We start from the raw sequence: 23156 nt of genomic DNA on the forward strand, positions 1-23156 counted from the left end.
CTCCTGGTCCGTTGTATGAATGGACCCACGCACTTATCCATTCCACTGTCAAGGGGCAGCTGCACCCTGCTTTAATGCTTGGCAAGCCCGTTAATCCCATCCACTTAGTTGCCATCCAGATAGCTGGCCCAAGGCCACCCCCAACTCTGACCATCTGGTCTTCGGGTCTGGAGTGAACTGCCAACCTCTCTGGGCCCAAGCTGAGCTTCGCCTTCTACAGAAAGCATTTCTGGGGCACCCCAGCCTCCAGCGGGCTTTTCCTTGCTTTATTTTTTATGCTCTCAACAGCCTGGTAAGTGACTGTCAGCTGAGAGTGATCAACACCCCTTACGTTTCAGTAGCATTTTATTATAGCACTTACGTGGTCATTATTCCAAAAGAGAAGACGATGAACAATGTTAGGCAAGAGAAAAGGCAGAGGCTCCACCTGCTCTGGCAACAGGTCCAAGGACACCTGGCAGCTGGGAGCTGGGACGGACACCCAGGCCTCGTGGCACCGAGCTGGGGTCTCTCCCACCCTGTGCTGCCTGGACCTGCACCTGTGAATACATCCTCTCTCTACAGCAACGTGAACCCTTCAGGATAGACACTGGGCCCTACTCTTATTCCTCTCCTCTCCTGCCTCGCAACTTCCAGCTCCCAGCACAGGGCCAGGTATGAGGAACAGCCCAGATTGACCCTGTGAGTCAAGGTCTGTGCGTTGACAGACAAGGGAGAGAGCGTATAGGTAGACAGGAGCCTGAGTTCAAAGGCACAACCAGGAATCACCACTTTCACTGCGTCAGGGTCAGGGCTCTCTGAGGCAGGCAGGGAGTGGTCCCGAGGAGAACCAAACCCTGATGCAGAGGACCCAGTGTGGGCTGCCTCTTTGGAGACTTCATCTCCCTGAACCTCAGTCTCCACACTAATGGGAGTAATGACAGCATCCCAGCCAGCTCCCCGCAAGGGGGGAGAATGAACAGCAAAGCACCTTGACTCAAATAGGACAACACTGGAGGAAGCAGGTGACTGGCAGAGGCTGCCGGGACCTTGTTTTGGTTTCATAAACAAGTTCCACTGTGGCAACAGTCAAGAGGTCTTGGGAGGACCAGATGACGGCTCTGACCCACAGGGAGATCTGGCCTGGGCTCCTTTCCTTCAGATACGCATGTCCCAGCTGGGCAGAGCCCTCTCCAGGAGACAGTGGGTACCTGTCCTTGCCTGTGTCCTTAGACTACCTCAGACTGCTTGCTAGGACAACGACAGGACACGTCACGCACAACGTGTTCAGAACGGAAATCCTGCCCGTCCCCGCTTCTCCAACCTGCCCACCTTGATGCAGGGCAATGCTTTCCTTCTTCCAGAATCCTCTGAGTCATCCTTTTTTTTTTTTTTTTTTTTTTTTTTGCAGTATGTGGGCCTCTCACTGTTGTGGCCCCTCCCGTTGTGGAGCACAGGCTCCAGACGTGTAGCCTCAGCGGCCATGGCTCACGGGCCGGCCCAGCCGCTCCGCGGCATGTGGGATCTTCCCGGACCGGGGCACGAACCCGCGTCCCCTGCATCGGCAGGCAGACTCTCAACTACTGCGCCACCAGGGAAGCCCTCTCTGAGTCATCCTTGATTCTTTCTCCTTCTCTCACAGCCCACACCAAACTTTTAGCAAATCCTGTCCGCTCTACCTTCAAATTATTAGGCTGAACGATATGAAAGGGCTACATTCAACCCTTTTTAATCTATAAAAAGGCATCTTCATTTGGATCTCCCTGATGCATCCAGGATCCGACTGCTTCTCTCCACCCCACACTCTCACATGGATTGTGGCGTCGCGCCTTCTCCGGCCTCCCTGCTTCCACGCCTGCAGCTTGCCTAGCAGTCTCCTCCAGCACAGCAGCTGGAGGCAAGTCTTCATGAAACCTAAGCCAGACGTCTTAGTGATGCACCATGTCACTTCTCCGGTTAAAACCTGCCAAGGGCTCCTCATTTCACTCATAGTAAAAGCCAAAGTCTCCAAGGGGGCCTCGAGACCCTCATTATCTGCTCCCCTGTCTCTCTGACCTCAGCTTCCCCACTCCCCTCTCTCAATCCACCTGCCTCCTGGCCTCAGTGTGGTTCCCAAATGTCAGGCCTGTGCCTGCCTCAAGCCAGCAGTGCTGTGTCTCATGCCCTGGTCACCTGCAAGCTTGTGCTCAGACCTCACCTTCTCGTGGAGGTCCACCCTGACCTTCTTAATGAAAACTGGAACTGTAACCCCCATCGTGCTCCTGCATCCCCATCCCTGCTGGCCTGTCCTATTTTCCCCATAGCCCTTATCACTTTCTAGGATAGTATATAATTGAATTATTTCTTATGTTTATCGTTTTTCTGTCCTCTCTCACTGGAATATGTGTTCCGTGAGGACGGGTTTGTTCTGCTGACCAGCGTACTCTCCATTGCCTAGAACGGTTCCTAGCACAGACACAGCACTCCCATGCATTTGTTGAACAAAAGAAAGAAAGAATGAGTGAACAAATAAATGAAAGTCACCCTCCAAAGCCCACTTCTGCAGCTGTATGCCCAGGAACTCAATATGCTCTCTCTTTGACACCAAGGCATGTGAGGGGCTCTCTGACCCAAACGAAGCTAATTGTAAATGACACAGTTGGTGGAGGTCACTTCCTGGACCCCATGATACTCCCTGCAATCCCACAGAACCCGATGGGTGACCCCTGCTCAAGCCACTGGCCCCCAATTCCCATTCCGAAGAACAGGCAGCGGGGTGAGGCACACTCGGAAGGCCCACAGCCCCTCCCCCACTGCCACCCACACAGTTTCCATGGCAACAACAGCTACCTTAATAATGTGATTAAACAGCTGGATGGGGCTGATAAGGTCTGGCACCCAGAATGGACCACACAGCAGGGGCCCCTTCATAGGCACCAAGACTGAAATCCCTGCAGACCCCAGCAGGGGGCAGATGGCTGTAAGGACCCCAGAGCTCTCTGCCCCAGCTGGGCCAGGGCGCCTTCAGGGACTTCCCAGCCCCTGGGGCCCCAGGCTTGTTGATAGCCTCTGTCACGAGAAGAGTAATGACTTCCTTAATCCTGTGGGGCGGGGAGAAGGGATCAACTGACAAGTTCATTTATCTCAGCAGAAATGGAGGTGCAGAAAGGGCAAGGGCCTGTTCACATGTGCTGCGGCTTTTGGAAGGGCCTGGGGGTGGGGGTGGGGGCAAAAGCCTGGCTCACAGCCTGGCCTGTGCATCTGCTTCTGAAAGGGGCCTTGCCAGCCAGCAACAGCTTTGCTTATTTGAACACCACTGTGTTCCAAGATTATTATTTAATGTTCACACCCGCTGAGACTCGTGGCTGGAAAGTGACCAGGCCCAGTTCACCTGGGCTGACGCCAGGACTTGAACCCAGGCCGTGTAGCTCCAGAGTCCCAGTCCCCGTTAGGGCTCCAATATGACAGCCCACCTTGGAGAGAGAACACATGTGTCCAGATCACCTGAAATATTAAAAATCTTTCGGCCATACAGCTTGCCCTCAAATCACCTCTTTGCTGCAGTTCTTTTCATAGAGCTCAGGGGAAGGGTGGCCATCACGGGGTAACAGACTAGCTGGCGTTCTGGGAGCCACTGGACTAGAAACCTGAGTATCCAGTTAGAAGGAGAAGTCCAAGCCAGGGTTAGGCCCCTGTTAGCACTCACCCCCAGCCCAGCACCACCACCTGGCCCCAGCACTGGAAACGGGAACAGCTCCGGGTGGGGCAGGGGAGGGGCCCCATCACACAGCAGTGGCACATCCAAGTCTCACCCCGTCTCTCAGGATCCTGCTGCACCTGTTGCCCCTGGGACAGCCACACCAGGGAGGGGTGGACACAACTCAGGTGCTCTGATCCTGCCTCCTGGGTGGGTCAGCTGGCAGGCCCCGCTGGGATCTCCCTCCCTGGCTGGCCCCATGCTCCAAGACCATTTCCTGGTCAGGGGACCAGCAGGCGGGCTTGGCAAAGTGCCCTCCCAAATGCCACTTCCTTGACTCACTTCCTTTCCTAAGTCTCCAGCCCTCCAGACCAGGTCCGGGGCAGTCGGGGAGCAGTAGGGCTTGGGAGAGGTCAGCCTAAGGCCACAAGGGACAAAATCTTTCTTCCAGAAGCCAGAAGCTCAGAGGCTCAAAGTGGTCTAGCAACAGCTTTGTTGCCCCAGATGGGATGGAGAGAAGGGATTCTAGTGGTCCTGGCCTGGCAGGGAGGACTGGGTTCCTGGTGGGGGTGGGGTTTGGTGTCCAGGAGGCTGAGGGGTGTCTGCCAACTACCCACCGGCCTAACCTCGGGGGCCCTGCCTCTGCCAGTTTTTTGGTTAGGACCTTTGGATTTGTAAGCCGAGTTAGCCTCCCAGGAACTTCCTGGAGCCTGCCAGATGAAAGCTAATTCTGCAAACAGGTCAAGACCTGCTGAGGGCAAGCAGCCCCAAGCCCTTCCTCTCTTCACCACTAGTGCTCCTCAACCCCACTGCTCAGAACGGAGTAATCCTCCAGGCGGGGGGCAATGAGGGGCAGCAAAGGGACACTTCCAACTTCTTTGTTCTAGAGGCATCTCCGGCTCCATGATGGCTGGGCTGTTTGATCACAGTTCATTCTCTTGCAATTTATTTCCCATGAAACTCCCAAGCATAATCAGAGATGTTGGTAATCCACCCCAAAGTGGGAGGTAAGAAAGAGTCAAAGAAAGGATAAGTCACTCACTCAGTACACAGTGTGTGTGAGTGCATGATGTGTGTGCGCATGTCCGTGGGTCCCCTGGGGCTCCTGCCCTCACATTTAGCTGGGGCTGAGGTGGATGGATTTAGCCACAAATTCCCCAGCAAACAGCTGAAATGGGAGCCCATGGCCCAACAGCCATGCCAGCCCCTTTTTTGTAGGTCTTCCCAAACCTAACACCTCCTTCTAACCTCATATCTCTTTCTCTTTATTCCTCTTCCCAGGAATATCATGGCCTGTCACCAACAGAGAGTTTTAAGTTCTCAAATCGTTTCACATTCCCTATCTTATTTGATCTCCACAACAGTCTTGTGAGGTAGTTAAGAGATCGGTTATTTCCCCCATTTCACAGATGGAAAAACTGAGGCTGTGAAGATGAGCTAGCAAAAAAGCCTTGGTAGGGACTTCCCTCGTGGTGCAGTGGTTAAGAATCCACCTGCCAATGCAGGGGACACGGGTTCAAGCCCTGGTCCAGGAAGATCCCACTTGCCGCGGAGCAACTAAGCCCGTGCGCCACAACTACTGAGCCTGCGCGCCACAACTACTGAGCCCATGCATCACAACTACTGAGCCTGCACTCTAGAGCCCATGAGCCACGACTACTGAAGCCCGCGCGCCTAGAGCCTGTGTTCCACAACAAGAGAAGACACCGCAATGAGAAGCCTGTGCACCGCAACGAAGAGTAGCCCCCGCTCGCCGCAACTAGAGAAAGCCCACGCACAGCAACGCAGCCAAAAATAAATAAATTAAAAAAAAAAAAGGCTTGATAGAGTAAACGAGTGGCCCAGAGGGGCCTGAATCATGTCCCCCTCCCCTACCTTTTCACCCTTGGCTCAGGTATCTCCTGGCTTCCCTGAACTACTTCCAACAAGGTGGGTCACCCACAGGCCCCTAAGATAAAAGGTTCAGGGCCAAGTATACCTGAATAATATACAATGAAAATGAGATGCAAACTAGCACAGCACCAATGAGTAGCCCTGAACTCCAGGCCTTCGGGGTAACTGAGTTAGAGCTAAAGTTATAGCTCCAGCCTCTGGGCTTCAGACCCTGCCTCCCTTGTTTCAGCGCTGCAAACCCTCAGAGGATGAGCTGGGAACCTTCCTGGTTTCTTCCCACTCCACCTCCAGTCACCAGCCATACTGGGTACAGCCTGGAACAGCTTTCGGGAGCCAAGAAGATAATGTGGAAGATGGAAGGTGTTTAGACGTTGAGGTCGGGAAGAGGAGTGGTCAGTTCCCTTGTCATTTGAGGTATCCACGGTAGACAGTCATCCCTTGGACCTAACATAGCTGAGTCTCCCATGGACCCTGAGGTTCTCCGAGGAGGTACACACAGCTCTTGAGCAACAGGAAGTTCAGGCTCTGGGAGTCCAGAAGCCCAGATGTTCACAGTCAGGCACTGGCAAAGTTGGAGCCATACCTCAGGGTCCTGTTTCCCAGTCCAGCACTCCGTAGCTGATTGTCACGTGACCTTGACAAGTCCATTCCTTCAGTTTCCCCAGCTCTGTAATGAGGGGCAGGGCCAGCTGCTCCAAGCCCCCAAGCTCTGACACTTGATTCCACAGTACCATGGAAGGGTAAAACCAAAGGATCTCTAAGCTGAGAACAGGGAGGGAGTCCTGAGTTCCCCAACTCCTGGTCCCTTGAAGCCTGTCCCTGGACAGTCCTAAGCTCTCAGGGTTAACTGTCCACCCAGGAACAGGGGGCCCTTGCACTTGAGGCTTGGGCACATCTGCCCCCTTAATTTACGAGTCCTGCACCTGACCGCCTCAGACACCACGACCATGCTGTAGCCACATCAGCCAGGCTCAAGTGGCAGTGAGAGGAAGTCTATACTCTTGAGCCAAAGGGACAAACTCTGGACGCTGGCAACATGTGACCAGGCCAGGCTGGACGACACAGGGCTCCTGTGGCCACAAGGGCAGCCTCAGAGAAGTTGCACCATCTCTGATTAACCATTTAGTGACCCAGAGAATAACAGAGATCCCTGGGCTTCCCTGGTGGCGCAGTGGTTGAGAGTCCGCCTGCCAGTGCAGGGGACACGGGTTCGTGCCCCGGTCCTGGAAGATTCCACATGCTGCAGGGCGGCTGGGCCAGTGAGCCATGGCTGCTGGGCCTGCACGTCCGGAGCCTGTGCTCCGCAACGGGAGAGGCCACAACAGTGAGAGGCCTGCGTACCGCAAAAAAAAAGAGATCCCCAAAGACATGTTTTACAGGTATTCCATTGCCCCACATTTCAAAAATTCATGTAACCCCCCTCAGTACAGCCCAAACACAGCCCAAGAGTGGGGTTCCTGACTGTATACACACACTTATGTACACACATGGGCACACACACATGCACACACACCCACACGAGCACCCACCCATGGGTAACACACACTGGGCACATACAACAGCAAGCACATATGTACAAATACTTGAAATGGCAAAAAGAGGTAGAGATTGGGATTCTGAGGCCCTGGATTTGAGACCAGCCTATGCTGGGCAGCCCCCGGGTGATCACCGACAAGCCCCTTGAACCTGAGCTCATCTGTGAACTGGAGACGCACCACCACCTGCCTCCCAGAGCTGCAGTGATGGTCATGGGAGCTGCTGTGAGTAGATTCTGAAGGCTGTAGGAAGCTCTTGCGCTGTCTGCACGGACCGCACTCAGCTATGCTGGGGGTCTGGACTCAGCAGCCCGAAAAGTAGCCTGATGTCTTAGGAGGGACTTGGCGTGTGCGTGAAAAGGCCTGCTTTTCTATCCCAGCTCTGCGCTCCTCTAACTGGCTGTCTTTGAGCAAGTCTCTAGGCCTCGCCTTCCCCATCTGTAAACGGAGAGGGTGGGACCAGGAAATCCTGCTATCCTATACCTGTAAGGGCCTGCCTCCAGAGTGAGGTCTGCCTCTCCTTCCTGAGGCTGGTGCAGTGAGGATCACCTCCTCTCTGGTGGCTCTTGCCCAGAGGAAAGAAGGAAACTTTCCCAAGCAGGCAGGAACCGTTTAAGAAGGGGGAAGCCCAGTGGAGCCAGGCTCCCAGAGCACCTGGCTGACCGGCTGTGGCAGTGGGCATCCAAGTCCTAGTCTATGGGGCAGGTGCTGAAGCGTCATCAGGATCTAGTAATGGGGAAATGCCACTTCTGCACCCTGCGGTCAGCCCCAGAGAGGGACTGCCGTGAGGGTGGCAAGTGCGGGCACTTTCTGAATTCAGGGTGCCACCCACCGAGCCCTCCAGGAGCCTAGTACTTGGCTTTCCCAGGCTCTCCCACGTGGCTGGGGAGGACAGGGCAGGTCCTGAAGGCCACTAGGGACCTGGCTCTGGGCGGCGCCACCAGGCCCCCTCCTGGCATCACATCGCCCCCTCCCCGGGGCTGTCTAAGGGCTCGCCGGTGCGCGCCTTCAGTCCCGGGACACCTCCTTACCCAGAACTTGGAGCCGCACAGAGCATCCATGGGGCGGGAGCTCGGCCGCGAGGACAGCGAGCGCGGTCTCTATCAGCCCGGGGGACGGACCTAGAGCCCGCCCAGAGCCGCCTCCAGCCCCGCCCTCCGCCCCGGCCCGCCCCTCCCAGCCCTTCCCCCAGGCCCTTTGGGTCGAACTGAGACAGCGCCTCTAAGAAACTGCGGCTCCGGGAGGGATTTTGGGACAGTGGCGGCGGGCCATTGACACAGTGACAAGCCCTTCGGGTGGCCACTGGGCCGCGCCGGAGAGATGCCCCGGAAAGATGAGGCTGATAGGGCTGGAGCAGGGTCTGTTTCCAAGGGACACACCCCCCTTCCCACCGCGCACGACTCTGCGGGGAGTGGGGGGGGGGGAGGGTGGCCCCCAGGAGTCAAGGGACATGAAAAGGGACTTAGCAAGACTCGCTCCGTGAATAGATCCTTGTCACGTTCATCTCTGAATGTCAGTCTCCCCATCTGTGAAATGGGAAGAGCTGTGTGCCCAGACACTCCAGAGGCTACCTCTGCCCCACAAGTTGTCCGGGAACTGGCAGACACCAACACAGAAAGTGCATGTGTGTGTGTGTGTGTGTGTGTACACCTAAGGAGGGAGGGATGGGAGGGGGTCCCAGCATCATCCAGATGGTGGCTTCCCATGATTCTCTTAAACTACTGCCTGCCTGTGGTTCTGTCCCTCCCTGATTTTGTACCTGCTCCTTCAGCACCACTCCCTGCCTCCACTCTCATATCTGTAAAACAAGGATGATCATAGTACCTATGTCACAGGGTTACTCTGAGGATTAAATGGGAAAGGTACGTAAAGCATCAAGCGTATCTCCTGGCACATTTAGTAGGCATCCACCTTGCGTTGGTTTCCTCCACTTCAGCCTGGTAAGGGTGGGGGATGGGCGGGTAAGGCCCCAGGAAAGGCCCCGCCTTAGCACATTCCTCCTGAGACTGATTCTCCACATTCCGCATCAGTAACACGGCTTTGGGGTCAATGGCCTCCTTCTCCTGCTTGCCACAGCTTGGCCATGCTGGGACCGCTTCCTCCCTCCCTCCATCTTCCACTCCCCCAGTCATCCTCTCTTCCCTAAGGGGATCCCAGAAGCCAATTCACCACCCCTCTTGGGGTTGACAAGGAATCCCCCATTCCCCCGGCACCTCTTCCCCTGGCCCAGCTCTCCTCTGCCCTTGCCTCCCAGCCTTGCTCTTGTCTGTAGGGTCTGCCCAGGTGATCCCTTCCCTGCCCTTGTTCCTAAAGCAATGCGTTTTCCCGCTTGGCTGCTCAGCAGCCGGTGTGGGTGGGTGCCAGGAAGATAGCACAGAAGCGGCAGCCATCTCCTATCCCTCTGGGCAGGCAGGAAGTCACCGGAAGGAAGTCTCTTCAGCCATGGGATATCAGAGCAGAGATCTGAGCCCGGCATGAGGTGGGGGTGGGAGCAGGGTAAACAAGGCTCTCCCTTCCCCAGGCAGTGGACTGGGGGCTTCTCCCCCACCACTGGGCAAGTCCTCTCAGCCCTTTGTCTGCACCCCTGCCCTCCACTCACCCAGTCTCCCAGCCCCCTCCGTCTCTGAGCCAGACTCTATAGAGCTTTCACACTCTTGTAGCAGTGTGTCTTGGGTTATATTTAGTTGTGAAGAATCTGTCTTCTCTGCCAGTCTGTGAAGTTCCTGAGGGCAAGGATTGACTGAGTCACCTCCAACGCCCCTCCACACTTTGGGCAGAACCTTAGTATACTGTGTGACGAGCCCCTTGATGTCCCTGGGACTCATTTTCTTGAGCAACTTGGACAAGATGCCATCTGAGGTCTCTTCCTGCCCTGCTGATCTAGGCTTCTATGGGGAGCAGCTGGGAATCCTCCACTAACCCTTCCTCAAGTCTGGGGCTAGGACGCTTGGGTCCTGTCTTCAGCATTGTGGCTGCAGCCCCATTCTCTTTGGCCCCAGCCTTCTCATCTTGCTACTGGAGAGCCACTCCCAAGCCTGCGACGTTGGGTGGGAACCTCCGAGATCGTGGTGGGAGACCTGGCAATCCTCGCCTCCTCCCGTCTCGTCTCTCTTGAGGCACTCACTGGGAGTTTGTCCTTCCTGGCCCCTCGCGGAATGTGGCCCCTTTCACACAGCCGTTGAATGACAACTACGATATTCCTGGGACATTATGGTTTTGGTTGTTCTCAACAGAGCAAGAAAAGTGAGGCCCTGAGTCGTCTTATCCTGGCAGAGGCAGGATGAGCTCCATGTCTCTGAAGCCTGGGCTATTTCCATGCATCCTCGGGGCAGGATGCATTTCCTGTATCCTTAGCTGTTGCACTCATGCCCCGCCCCTCTCAAGACTGCTTGGCGTACTCTCCTCCCTGTGCCTCACCTCCCTTTCTGCACCTGACAAACTCTACTCATTCTTGAAGATTTTACTCAACCCCCCCTCCCCCAAGCCTTCCTTGAACCTCCCCCACCCCAGTCCTGGGCTAGGGGCCCTTCCTCTGTACAGCCCTCCCTCCCTCCCTGTACTCTGTCACTGATTGTCTTGCTTATCTCCCCCAAAAGACTGCAAACATCTTAAGGATAGGGACCATCTTAAGGATAATCTTGTTTATCACTGTATCCTCAGCACCCAGGACAGTGCCCGGCAAAGTTGGTCTTTAGAAAATGTTTGTTGACTGACTAAACAAGCATCCTGTGTCCTTAGAAGAGGTCATAAGTAGCAAGGCCACTGTAGCGTTAGGTACAGTCCCAGCAGTGGGCACTGTCCACTCTGCTTTTGAGTTTTCAGAACAAAGATGTTTCCAGCTTGAGGGTCCTGACAGGAGCCATAAAGACCTGTGGGTTGGCCGGCAACTGACATCCCCCAGCTTTAATGACCCCAGCCCCATCCTCTCTCCTCGAATGACTGCAGCCCCACGCAGGATGCACACAGACCGTGCTGCGTCTCCCCTGCCAGTGAGCATCCCCGGGAACTCAGCATCGTGAGTTTCCTGGCAGAAAGATGGAAAGATAAGATAATTGCAAGCTACAGTTTCCAGCAGGAATGACAGCAGAGAGAAGAAAGGAGAGCAAGTGGGGGTCAGGGAGACCCAGGGACAGGAAATGCTGCAGATGGGGAGAGTCAGGTGGGAACTGACAGGACGGGGGAAGGGTGTGGGACAGTGAAGGCTGCTAGCTCTCCCCTCCACTCACCTCCTGGCTCCTTTTACCCCATGGCTCCTTGAAGGTCTGGAGCAGCCCCAAAGCAGCCTCCAGCTCTCAAAGGCCAGCTCTCTCCTCTTATGCCGTGGGGCGGGGCCTCTTTCCCCCACCTGTGGCCTCTGCAGGGCTGCCCCCTGCCCCCAATCTGCACTTTGATCTGATTTGGCAGGTGTGTGAGCACTGGCTGCTGTGCCTGCTTCAGGAGTTTTCAAAGCAAGAAGAATTAATTAGCTCCGGGGCCACGGTCAGCATCTCCCACACCTGGACCAGTGCTAAGACACACAGAATTCGGAAGTTCTTAGCAGAATTCCCTCATCGATGCTTGCTGGAGCAATCACCTCCTTGGCCTGTCTTGCTGTGTCCTCAGAGCAGGGTGCCAGCCCACAACTAAATTCGTTTTTGAGAGTTAATTCCTCTCCTGGCAACAACTGTCCTGGATTAGTCCTGGGTCCACTGGCTGTGGGCTGGGATCACTGGGCACCATGGGCTCAGCGCTCCAATGGCTGGGATTCCCCACACACAGATGAGTCCTTCACTGGGTTCTGCAAGCCTGTTTCCTTCTATGGGGGCTGCACACAGCACCTGTCTGCAGAAGGTGTCCATCAGTGTTGGTGTCCTCTCCCTGGCTAGGTCCCTCTACAGAAGGGGCACCAGGGTGGCACCAGGTGAAGGTGCCTTGTTGCTGCCACCTGGTGTTTGATGCCCTCACTGCACTGCTGTTGCCAGCTCTCCACCCACCTTCACCCCCCCCCCCCCCCCACAGGAAAGGTGAGAGGAGGCCATGGGGCACTGGGCTGTGATGGGTGGGGATTAGGGGTGACGATGGAGGTGAAAATGTTTGAAAAGTGAGAGAGGTCTGGGTGGGGCAGGGGAGAGGACAGAAAGAAGCAAGGGGGGGGGGGTGGGAGGAGGAGAAGGAGAGCAGGTGCTTTGAGGTTCAAGGGCAGCATTTTGCCAGGGAAAGATGGTGCCTGGGAAACTTGGTAATTGCAGAGTCAGACTTGGCCATCTCTTGGTCAAGCACCTGGAGCTGAGGGACACCTTCTCTTGTGGTCAAGCCTGTCTCCACACAATATGGGCTCCTCTAAGCCTCTGAGGACACCAAACCGGGAGCTCAGGAGTACACTTCCATGAACACAAATGCGACTGCTTTGGAAAAGTCCTCCTTGGCAAGTCGTTTTGTGATCAGGACTCCTAACACCATGTCCCATTCCTTCCACAATGGAAGAGAGGCTGGGGTAGTGTGAAGCCAGTTGTCTGGCGGTTGGCCAGGTCAAGATTCAAAGCTCAGCTCCACCATTCCCTGGCTGTGTGATCTTGGGCAAAGTCACTTAACCTTTCTGAACCCATTGCATCATGGGAAAATGATAGCCACGGTACTTCCCTTGCTAGGGTATTGTGAGAAATAAGTGAGATACTGCAGATGAGGCTCAGATTTGTTTTTAGCACCCGCTCTGCTCGCTCCGCTTCCTAGTCCCCCCGCCCCCAGATAGACCTTTTCCTGGAGTCTTGAGGTGGAGGAAGCAGAAACAGGCAAGCCCGAGGTGGGGGCCTGCAGCTGTTAACACAGTTCCCTCTGAACCCACGAGGAGGAGGCTGAGAGCAGAAGTGCCAGCATAGATGTTCTTACCTCCAAAACCCCCACATCCCTGAAGCTCCCGGCCAGTTCCAACCCTGTCCTGGAGGCCCTAATCCAAGACCTGCTGCCTCCACCCCAGCCTCCTTCAGATCCCTTCACTCCCCACCTCTGATGTATCCTAGAGCAGAATCAAATAACCATCCAGACAAGGTTAGCATCCTTGTTATTATTACAACTGTTAATAAAATTATTATTTCCACTTCAAAACGCTTTTAATGAGACACAACAGCTTCCATCATCTCCCCTCAGATATCCACGTATCCACTCCTCTGAGGAGTCCTCGGGGCAGAGGGTGGTTGGGAAGTCTGGGGTTGAGGGGAGGGGGTAGCAGCCCAGTTCTCTGGTTTCACCTTGACCCCGAATCCTCTAACCATTAGACGAAAAAAAAGACCCCGGAGCATCCTCTCCAAATTTCCTACCCTCATTAAGGAATAGACAGCTACAGGACGCTACCAAAAGATCAAAGCTTAATCTGCAGACCCAGGTGACAAAGCTCTAGGAATTTTGTGTAGATTTGCTTTTCTTTGTTTTTTTTTTAAGGAAGGCAGTTCCTACATGCACCCTCCCCTCCCCACCCAAGGAGGCCAGAGGAAAAGCTTTCACGCTATTTCACACCCTAGGAGGATAAATCCAGGTGTTTGCTTCAAGGAGCAGTGTCATTTCCGTCCAAAAGAGCAATTAGAAAAACTTTCACCAGCTTAGAAGATACTGGGTGGGACAAAATTTCTGGGTCCAACCATCCAGTAGCCTCCCCCAACTTCCCCAGGATCCCAGGTTCGGATGGCGGCTGTGGGTGAGGGCTTCCAAACCCAAGCTGCCTTTAAGGTTTCAAGAGTCCTGGGGTTTGAAGGGGCTGGGGGTAAGGGGGTAAGGGCGTTCAAGGGGCTGGGGTTGAGGTGGGTGTTTGGGGGTAGCTGGCAGGGACAGACTGGATGAGTCTGTGGTTGGTGCCCTTGGCACCAGGGTTTCAGACAAAAGAATATTGCCCATGGTAGCCCCAGAAAGGAGCTTCTGGGCTGTGCCGCTGGCCCCTCCTCCTCCGCCCTTCCTCCCCTCTGCCTGCCGGGCTGCCTTCGCCCCCTCCCTCCTCTGGGAGCTCCCACTGGGCAGGCAGCAGCAGACCGTGTAAACTCCTTGATGGTGCTCATTCATCACCCCCCCAGGGGGCCAGCTCCCCACTCCAGTAGCCTGGCTGCCCCACCCTATCAACTCCACTGGGAGGTCCTGGCCCCGGCCCCCTCCATCTCAGCAGGGAGCAGCTTGCTGTTTATATAGCTGAATCCCCTTGCCAGCCTTGATGGGGCAGTGCCCGCAGTGCCAGTACCGGTCAGTGCCCCCCCCCGCCCCCGCCCTCCGCAGGTCACCCGGGCTGAAGCCTGAGGAAGGGAAACCCAGAAGCATTTGCCTCCTTCCCTGTACCTCACAAAACCCCATTGCCGCAGCTGACGCACCTCCCCCAGCCTCAGTCGGCCCCATTAACCAAAACAGCTTCATTATGCCCAATTCCAGCTTTCACCGTGGGGCTGATAGCTGTCAGCAGAAATAAGAGTTAATCTGGAATCACTCACATTCGCAGAGCTGCCTGGCTAAGGGGAAGAGATAAACCTTTGATAGAAGCAGAAGTGCACTGCTCATCCAGCCTGTTACCAGCAGAGAGGCTTCTCTCCTCCCTTACCCCTGGGACACCAGGCTGCAAGACTGCAGCCCTCTGGGGAGAGGCACGTAGCATCTCTCTCTCTCTCTGGCACACACACACACACACACACACACACACACGCACACACACACACACAGAGGCAGCTCTGACCCTTCCCTCCCCACCACCCACTCCCCATCTCCAGGAATCTCTCTCCAGTGCCATCTGGAAATGCCTAATTCTGTCCCTTTTGCTTTTACTTTGGACCGTGATTAACTTTTTATTTTGGAAAATTACTTTATTATAGATATAGATATAGATATGTATGTATGTATATATAAAAAGGTTCCATTTCATTTGTAAAATCTTATTTTTTTCTTTTTTTCTCCTAGAGAAAATGATGACGAGGTTAAAGGAAAAAAATAAGTTACATTACAGTTTCCAAAATGGTTCTCGCTCTCCACTGAAGATGGGCCCCCATCAGGGCTGTAATGCACTCTCGGTCCCAGCTTGTGCTTTGCAAGAAGAGGGAATATAACTAGATTAGTTATTTTAGGTTAAAATAGCCAAGAGACAGACGCCTTCGCCTCAAAAATATTCTGAGACACATAAAAGCAGGAGGAAACAAGTCTCTTCAGTCACAAAATGTTGTACATCCCGCAAATACTAGATTCAATTAATTTAATAAAATAGAATATACATAGAGATTCTGCACAAACGTATTGCTTTCTCCCAACAGCTCCTGGTGTCGGGAACCTCAGCTCCACTGGGCCTGTCTCTCTCAGCCTGGAGCAGGGTGGCCACGGCTGCTGCTTTTAACTCTGGAAATTCCGCTTGCCGGTGCCCAGTGCCACTGAGGCGAGGAGGGTGTCCATATGGAACTTTTCAGGAATATAGCCCAGGAGGAGGAGCTAGGATTTGGCACCCAGTGGAGAAAGGTGAGTGGGAGAGTAGGGCAGGACTCAGGGGTCCAGGTCTGCTGGGTCAGAGGATAAACCAGAGAGACTCAGCACGTCTTTCTTTGGGGGGGGCGAGGCAGCCATGCTGTCGGGAGGGCCGGAGGCCGAGGGATCCTTGGAGTCGCTGGATGGAGCCCTCCGGCGGAGGCAGACACCAGGGCTGGGTGGGGGCCGAGGGCCCTGGCTCTGGCTCTCTGGGGGTTCTATGGAGATACTGGGCGGGCTGAGTTTCTTCTTGGGCCGGCTCCCAGGTCCCCCAAGAGGCTGACCCCTGAGGCTAGAGGGGCCAGGGCCCAGGCGGGGTTGGGAGCCACTGTCCAGGCAGCTGACGGCGATGGAGTGCCTCCTCTGTTCATCCAGCCAGGACGCAGGCCGGCGCGGGCAGCTGCGGGCCTCCACGCTGTAGCACTTCTTCAGGTCCCGTGGGGACGGGGCTTCCTCCTGGCTGCCCACAGGCAGGAGGTCTCCTGAAATCCAGCTCAGCTCCGTGTCCAGCTCTAAGCTGCTTCTGATCTCCGATGGGCCCTTGCTCCACGTGGGTTCTGGGCCCGGGCGGGGGGCTGACGGGGGCATGTGCTTCGAGATCTTGCTCTGGCCGTGGGAATGCTGCTGCACCTGGGCGCTGGAGCGGCCCCAGAAGGAGGAGGCCCCGGCCAGCGGCGGGGAGGGCCCGCTCACCTCCGACAGCAGGTCTTCCCCGCTGTCCAGGCCCTGAACGTCCAGGGAATCCGTCCTTATTGCTGCCTGTATGGGGTGGGGCGAGGGCTCAGCCCAGGGGCTTCCTCTCCCCTGTGAACTGTCCCACTTGGCAGGTCAGAGAGCCCCTCCTCCCCCCCTCCATGGAGTTTCAGGCAGGACCACCCTAGGCAGGGGTACCAGTACCTGCTCTTGTTGGGAGATGCGGGTCATACGCAGTCTGACCTCTGTTGTCCACTGTGCCCCCACCCCCCACCCCCCAGCCTGCAGGAATCGCTCTGTACAGCTCCCAACCCATGCAATACAAGAAAGCACTGGGCCAGCTCTGCTCCCCAGCTGTTGCTCACAACACCTCCCAGCCTCTGTACAGGCTATTTCTTGGGCCTTAAATACCCTTCCCAAATGGCAAGCATCCCTTGACTTCATGGGCTCAGGTACCCTGTGATGTAATACCCGACTATCTTCACCCCAAAGTAAAACTGACCCCTTCCTCCTCTGCTCCCTGCTGCACCACACACGTGAGCACCCTGTGACCTGTTGCTGCAATGACCTGACGGGGTATATGTCTCTGCTGTTATACCATGAGCTCCAGAGGGCAGGGGCTGTCTCATTTGTCCATGTCCCCGGTGCCCGGCCATGGAGGCTGCTCAGCGAATATTTGCAGAAGGGATGAGGACGGTGCCTGCTCCCCAAATGTGCTGGATTGAGCAGATCCTCATGTAGCTATCCTTACACATGAGGCACACATGGCGTGGGTAGTGGCCTTGTCACAGTGGGGGCAGACAAGCCTCACCTGGCTGCACGAGCTTCTGCTCTGTGCCCCTGGAGTGTGGGCTCTGGAAGGTAGGCGCCGGGCTTGGCCAAAAGTGGAGACATCTAAAACGTGCCTTGTGCCCCTTAGCTAGGTCTAGAAGTACAGAGAATAGGGAGGCAGCTCTGCGCCATGGAAAGGGAGGCCAGAGACCAGGTTCTACCTCCAGCCTGACGTGTGTCCCTGGACAACCATGGCCCCCTCTGGTCTCCGGGCCTCCTCGGCGAAACAAAGGAGGGGGTGCAAACTCCAAGAGGACACAGACCACTTCTGCTTTGCCTAGAATTGTGTCCCTGGTATCTAGAACTCAGTCTGGCACATCATTGGCACACAATAAATGTTTGCTGGGAGAATGAAAGTGGCAACCCTGGTCGCCACCAACAGCCTAGGATTCCCAGCAGAGAGACCAGCCCCGGTCCGTGTCCACCCTCTACACCTGCTCACCTGGCGCCTGAGTGGCCTCTGAGCCAAAGGGGAGCGGCCTGGTGGGGGCAATTTGGGGATGGTGCCCCACGTGGGAGCACCGTGGGGCTGGAGCAGATGGGGTGCATCTTTGGGAAGCTGCAGGATGTAGCTGGTGTCTGCTGGCTGGGAGTGAACGGACAAGACAGAGCCTGTGAGGGGAGGGGGGAGGGGGAGAGAGAAGAACTGGAGAGTCAATGTGCTGGCTCCCACCTGCGTCCCTCCCGTCCACTCTCCCCACCGGGGCATCTACCCTCACCACCCAACCCCCACCCTGGATTGAAAGCCACTCCCCTCAGGCTGGGGGCTCCCTCAGGCAGGGGCTGGCTGACCCCTTCAGGCTGGGGGCTCCTCAGAGGTAGGAGACACCTCTTTGTCTGCCTCAGTACCCCTACTTCCCGAGGACAGGACTGGGCTTAGGCAAGGACGGATCTCCTGGTGTGAGCCGAGCTGGCCTGCCCCCAGCCTTGGTACCTGACTGAGCTTTGGGGAGCCCCCAGCCCCTGTGTCCCAGGGACCCCTCGGCAGTGCTCCCATCCCGGCACATGTAGCTGTCATTGGGCAGAGAGTGCGTTCGGCTGACCCCAGACTTCCTCACAGTCAGCAGATCTGGTCGCAGCATGACGGGCACCTCCTCAGTGTGGGACTCCATCTGCAAAAGGAACAGGGGAGGGAGATGGGAGGAAGAGGGGGCATCCAGATTGGGTAACTGAGGCAGAGCTTGGCAACAGAAACCAGAAGCCCACCCCCACCCCACCCCCCCGGCCAAGGCCTTGGCCCCCATCCCCTCCCTGGACAAGGTGGTGATGGGATGAGTGTGGTCGGGGAGAAGGGACAGACACACGGATGAGCCCTCCATACACAGGGAGGAAGGGGGTAGGAGGATGCCCTGACCCCAGAAGACTATTCATATTGCATCATCTTGGAGCTTTCCACAGGGGATGGCAGAGGGGTGAGGTGTCCAAAGGAGGGAGAGCAGCCCCCAGCCCCCAGCCCCCAGCCCAAGAGCTCATTCTCAAGGCCCCATTGAGAGTCTCTGAAGCTGCACAGTGGAGAGTTAAAAGCTAACAACAGCCCCCCATCCCAATCGCTGTGCTGGGGCTTGGGGAGTAGGGGAGGGCCTTCCTAATGAGCAGGAGACAAGGCAGCCCCGGGCTAACGTGAGCTGAGTGACGGCTGAACAAGTGTGTCACAGCTGGTTCAGCCCCCTCCCCACCTCCCTTTAATTACACAGTGACTCTGGCAGGCGGTGTGTGAGGAGCAAGGCCTGGGTACCATGGGCTCAGGTCCTCCTTCGTGGACAGACTGCGGGTGGGAGTGGATTTTTTAAAATCTATTTCAAAGAAAGGCAATAATCAGCCTTTGACCCCAGCTGGAGGGAGACAAGGCTTGTTCCCAAGGGATTTCTGCATCACCCTGTCCGTTCCTGGCTCTCAGAGAGGCTGTAGGTTCGTGTCCCGATGTGGACCCAGCCAGTTAAGTAGCCCCAGAAGGCCTGAGAATGGCTGTGTCAGAAAACAGTCTGGATCCTTTACTTCCTCTCTCAGACCCAGGCTCCACTTCTGCCAACCACTCCAAGACCCCCAGGAACCCCTAAGGTCAAGGCCCTGCCCCAACAGAGCCCTGCTGTGAGGAGGGGCCCCCTGTCCCTCCTTAAGTCCCAAGAGGAGGGGGAAGACAGGAAGGAGGGGGCTGCCCACAGTCAGATGGGGACGGGGGAGCCGGGCAAGGGTGGAGAAGCTGCCAGAACACAAAGAATCGCCCCAGGACGTGGGGACATACAGGGACAGTGACGGGGGAGATAGGAACGGCCCCCCAGGTGGAGAAGGGCATGGTGGTGGCAGCAGAGATGTGGCTCTCACCTACTACGTGGTGGTGAATGGCTCATGTTGGGGCAAGGGGGGAAGCGGAGGTGGGAAGGAGGGGTGCAGGGAGGGGGAGGGCTGGCTTGCACGGGGCTCCACATACAGAGACCAACTCTGTGTCCAGACAGGCCCTTCGGTCAGCTGCCTGATAACACCTCTGACCTGAGCTCTGTCACTCCCGGGTGTCTGGATTAACCCTTTCACAACTGCTGCCCCTGGGCCCTTCTGGGCAAGGCCCCAATTTAATCTTATCTAATTACTTTGTCCACCGTGGGGAACCTGAAAGACCTAGCAAAGCCTGGAGCACTAAGTACTGCCTCTGGGTGGGGCCTGGTGGCAGAGTGAGAGGAGGGGAGGGATCTGGAGCCCTGCAGCCAGCCCGGCCCCTGGGGAGGCGGGGAGGGGGCAGTGGGGGGGCTGTGTGTATGTACATTGCTCTCCAGGGCACTAAGTAAGAGTGTGTGAGTGTCATCAGGCAAAGAGTCATCCGTCAGAGCTACAGAGCAGGACAGTTCAGACACAATCTCTGACGTCAGAGACAGAGCCTCCATCTCAGCTAGAGGGATCTAGACAGGGAGAGAGATGATCAGGCATAAGAAACAGAGACACTGCACGTTCTCGCGTGCGCACACAGAGCCCCTCTTCCCCCGTCACAAAGCGTAAGGAGAAAAGGCCTCCTTTCTCTCTCCCCACCCCTTTCCCAAGTAAACTGAGAGCGCCTCCCCTCCCCCACCCCCAAACCCCTGCTCTGATCAGAGAGGCTGCGCAGGCAGCAAAGAGCCAGGGCAAACACTGACAAAGCAGGAGACACAGAAACACGTTCTAAAGATGCCCCAGGAACCTTGACAGCCCCTCCCACACTACCACCACCCAGGGAGGGAGCAGGGAGAGGGAAGATCCCAGGAAAAAAATGAAGAAAGGTCCGCAAAGTGCCTCTCTGCTCCCAGCACAGACAGAGCAGCATGGGGGTGGCGGGCGGTGCTGGGGACAAATCTGCCAATCTGATGACTGCTTTCTGACTATTCTCTCTGCTTCCAAAAGCCTGGCAGGACTCGGCCTCCCCCCAGGTTCTGGCGTCTCCCCTCCTGGGCCCTCCTCCGCCTGCTCTCTCCAGCTTAGGTTCTGGGAGATGCTCTCCTCCCGCTGGTCTGAACTGGGCACACTGGGTTGGGCCGCCACAGCGTCTGTCTGGCTCACCTGGGATCTGCAGCCGGGCTTCAGTGCCTACAGGGCCCTGGGGGAGAGCGGGGCCATGCCTCCCAGATGAGCTGACTGCCTGGTCACCTTCTCCACACCCTCCTCTCCCCCAGCACCCTTCCCCATGAGCTTCCTTCAGGATGGGAGGCCTTGGGAAGGGACTTGCTTTCCCACTGATCGTTCTAGGTCGTTGCCAGGTTCAGGTCCCTGTAGTCTATCTGAGGCTGAATCCCAAGAAGAGGTCAGGAACCCTAGAGGCAAGGTCCCTTCCCAGTTGAGGATCACCGTCCATTTCTTTGATCAGGCTACCGGCGTCCCAGGCGCTGGGAACCTGCTTGCCCGCGCCATCATCCATCATGGCCCGCGGAACACTAGGCTTTCTACCTCCAGCTGATACCTGTCTCCTTGCTTCCACTCTGGGTCTACTGGGGGCTTTCCTGCAGTCCTTGACCTAGTAGGAGGGTTGGTGGGGTGCACCTCCAAGTGGAGGGGGTCAGAGGCGGCCAGACAGGTCCCAAGAGGAGAAGGAAGAGGACCCCAGAAAGCAGATCACAGTGAAATGGGACTGGGGGAGAAAAGTATGTGGTGCTGTGGGAAGGGGCAGGGCTTGGGGAGGAAGCCAAGTCCTATTTCCACGAGGTCCCCGGAACACACTCTCAGGACCAGGTCAGAAGCCACTGGCTACGGAGAGCACCCATCATGCCCAGCTGTTTCTTTAGCTTAAAAAGCCACTAAACAGAGGACTGGGGAGGGGGAGGGCACTGGATACAGAGAAGAAGGAGACTGTGTTCTAAGACATGTCCCTCAATGGGTCCCCTGGCCACCTACACTTCCCCTGAAGCACCTCTCCCCTGGATCTGGTACCTCACTCCCCCTACCCGCTAAGGTCCCACTGCCAACTTGTCTTCTGCTCCATCCATCTCTTTTCTTCCAGGTTCTTTCTTACAACTGCCCTCTCCAGACCCCCTCCTCCAAGTATCCTTCTCCCTCAGAAGTGCGACCTCAGCATTCCTACCTTCCAACCATGTGTTCCAGAGGTTGATCTCAGCCTGAAGAACCCCTGGCTGCCTCCTGCCAGGCCCAAAGCTCAACTGAGGCCCTGAGGCTGTTCTTTCCCCAGACACCCAATGGGCAGGAAACACCCTCCCCGACCCCGTCCCCAGAAGCATGGCACAGCATGGCACAGCCCAGCACAGTCAGGAAAAGGGGCACAGCACAGGGACACAGTTAACCTGTGGGTTGGAGCCACCCAGGCTGCGGGTGGGAGGGAAGGCAGAGGGCGGGCCTCCTGGGCCTGCCAGCTCGTCCATCAGCTTCAGCTCCCCCTCCAGGGAGCCCTGGATCAGCAGGGATACGGTGTCAAACAGCTGTCTGTCCTGGGGAGGACCAGCCCATAGGGGGAGCCAGAGAGTCAGGGGCGTGGGGGTCAGAGGAGCAGTAACGGGAAATGTCATGGCAGGGGATTGAGAAGAGTCAGAGAGAGAGAAAGAGGTCACACGCGTGCGCACACACGTACACACACAACAATAACAACAAAGAGACAGAGAAGGAGGAGGGGATGTGGAAGGTGGGAAAGAGAGAGGTGTGGGAGGAGGAAGCAGAGACGGGAGATGGAACATGAGAAGAGCCCACAGGGGGAGAAGGAGAAGGAAAGAGAAGAGACCAGGGGAAAAGATTGAGAGATGGAATCAGGCAGGTTGAAGGGTGGGGGAAGGAAAGAGGTTTGGCAAAATCAGGGCGAGAGGGTAAGAAAGAAACAGGAAGGAAACAGAAAACAGCCTTGAACCTAAGAGCCAGGAAGGGGAGTCCGGGCCGAACGAGAGGCACCGGGACGGACGAGCCAGCACGTGTGCCAGCGACTTGCCGGGGTGGCCCCACGCTGTGAGCGCAGGCAGCCACCTCTGGGGCTGGGCAGGGGCCTGCTCACCCCTCCACCTGCAGGCAGGGGGTCAGACGACTCAGGACGAGCCCCAGGGTCTGCTTGCCGCCCGCTCCCTGTACACCACCCAACCACCGAGCCGCTGAGCACCCATGCCACCGGTCTCCATCCCACACCCCCTTGAGGCGAAGGGGGTGTTTGCTCACCATGGGGTGCTCCAGGGAGAAGTGGGAGACTGCTTCAGCATGGGCTGCAGCATGTGGGGCCCCAGGCTTGGGGCTGCCAGGGCTGTCGGGGCCCTCAGCCCCAGGCCAGAGGAAGGGGCTGCCCGGTGGCGAGGGGGCCTGTGGGCTGAGCGGCTTCATCTCCAGCTCCAGCTCAGCCTCCAGTTCGGCCTCCTCCTTGGCCTCCTTGTTGCTCTCCTCCAGGTGCTTCATGAGCACAGCAATCACCACGTTGACCAGCACAAACTGGGCTGTCAGCACGAAGGACACGAAGTAGATGGGAGAGATGACCGTGTTGTAGCAGGTGGACTCCTGGTCACAGTCCCGGAGGGTGTCCTGGGGAGGCGGGTGAGAGAGGTGAGGTGGTGAGGACAGCGGACAGAGCCATCCTGGGAAATCAGGTCTCTGGTGTCACGGAGTTTTGCAGGGGGAGAAGGAAGGGCAGGAGGAGGGAGTGACGGTGTCCTGTG

The 23156-nt window shown here is 56.6% G+C and overlaps 2 protein-coding genes across 16 annotated transcripts in view; both read right to left on the minus strand.

Annotated features, from left to right (window-relative positions):
• ABCC3 (ATP binding cassette subfamily C member 3) overlaps positions 1-8174 on the minus strand; it is a 43373-nt gene extending 35199 nt beyond the window's left edge. For all 9 annotated transcript variants that reach the window (XR_004347618.1, XR_004347617.1, XR_004347619.1 and 6 more), the window contains exon 1: positions 8115-8174. Coding sequence is in view for 6 of the 9 variants with exons in the window: in XM_032617266.1 (XP_032473157.1) it covers positions 8115-8144 (30 nt within the window). In the remaining 3 variants the exon portion in view is untranslated. The remainder of the gene's footprint in view (positions 1-8114) is intronic.
• A 6696-nt stretch (positions 8175-14870) lies between these two features.
• CACNA1G (calcium voltage-gated channel subunit alpha1 G) overlaps positions 14871-23156 on the minus strand; it is a 63021-nt gene continuing 54735 nt past the window's right edge. For 2 of the 7 annotated variants that reach the window (XR_004347377.1, XM_032615915.1), the window contains exons 32-35: positions 22669-23022; positions 17996-18173; positions 17504-17673; positions 15258-16296 (exon numbers count right to left, since the gene is read on the minus strand). Coding sequence is in view for 5 of the 7 variants with exons in the window: in XM_032615915.1 (XP_032471806.1) it covers positions 15556-16296; positions 17504-17673; positions 17996-18173; positions 22669-23022 (1443 nt within the window). In the remaining 2 variants the exon portion in view is untranslated. Of the gene's footprint in view, positions 16297-17503; positions 17674-17995; positions 18174-19817; positions 19953-21815; positions 21960-22668; positions 23023-23156 lie in introns of those variants that run through there. The other 5 variants (XM_032615920.1, XM_032615916.1, XM_032615918.1 and 2 more) reach the window with 5 other exon arrangements.

The sequence above is a fragment of the Phocoena sinus genome, chromosome 20 (genome assembly GCF_008692025.1).
Source record: "Phocoena sinus isolate mPhoSin1 chromosome 20, mPhoSin1.pri, whole genome shotgun sequence".
NCBI classification, from domain to species: domain Eukaryota; kingdom Metazoa; phylum Chordata; class Mammalia; order Artiodactyla; family Phocoenidae; genus Phocoena; species Phocoena sinus.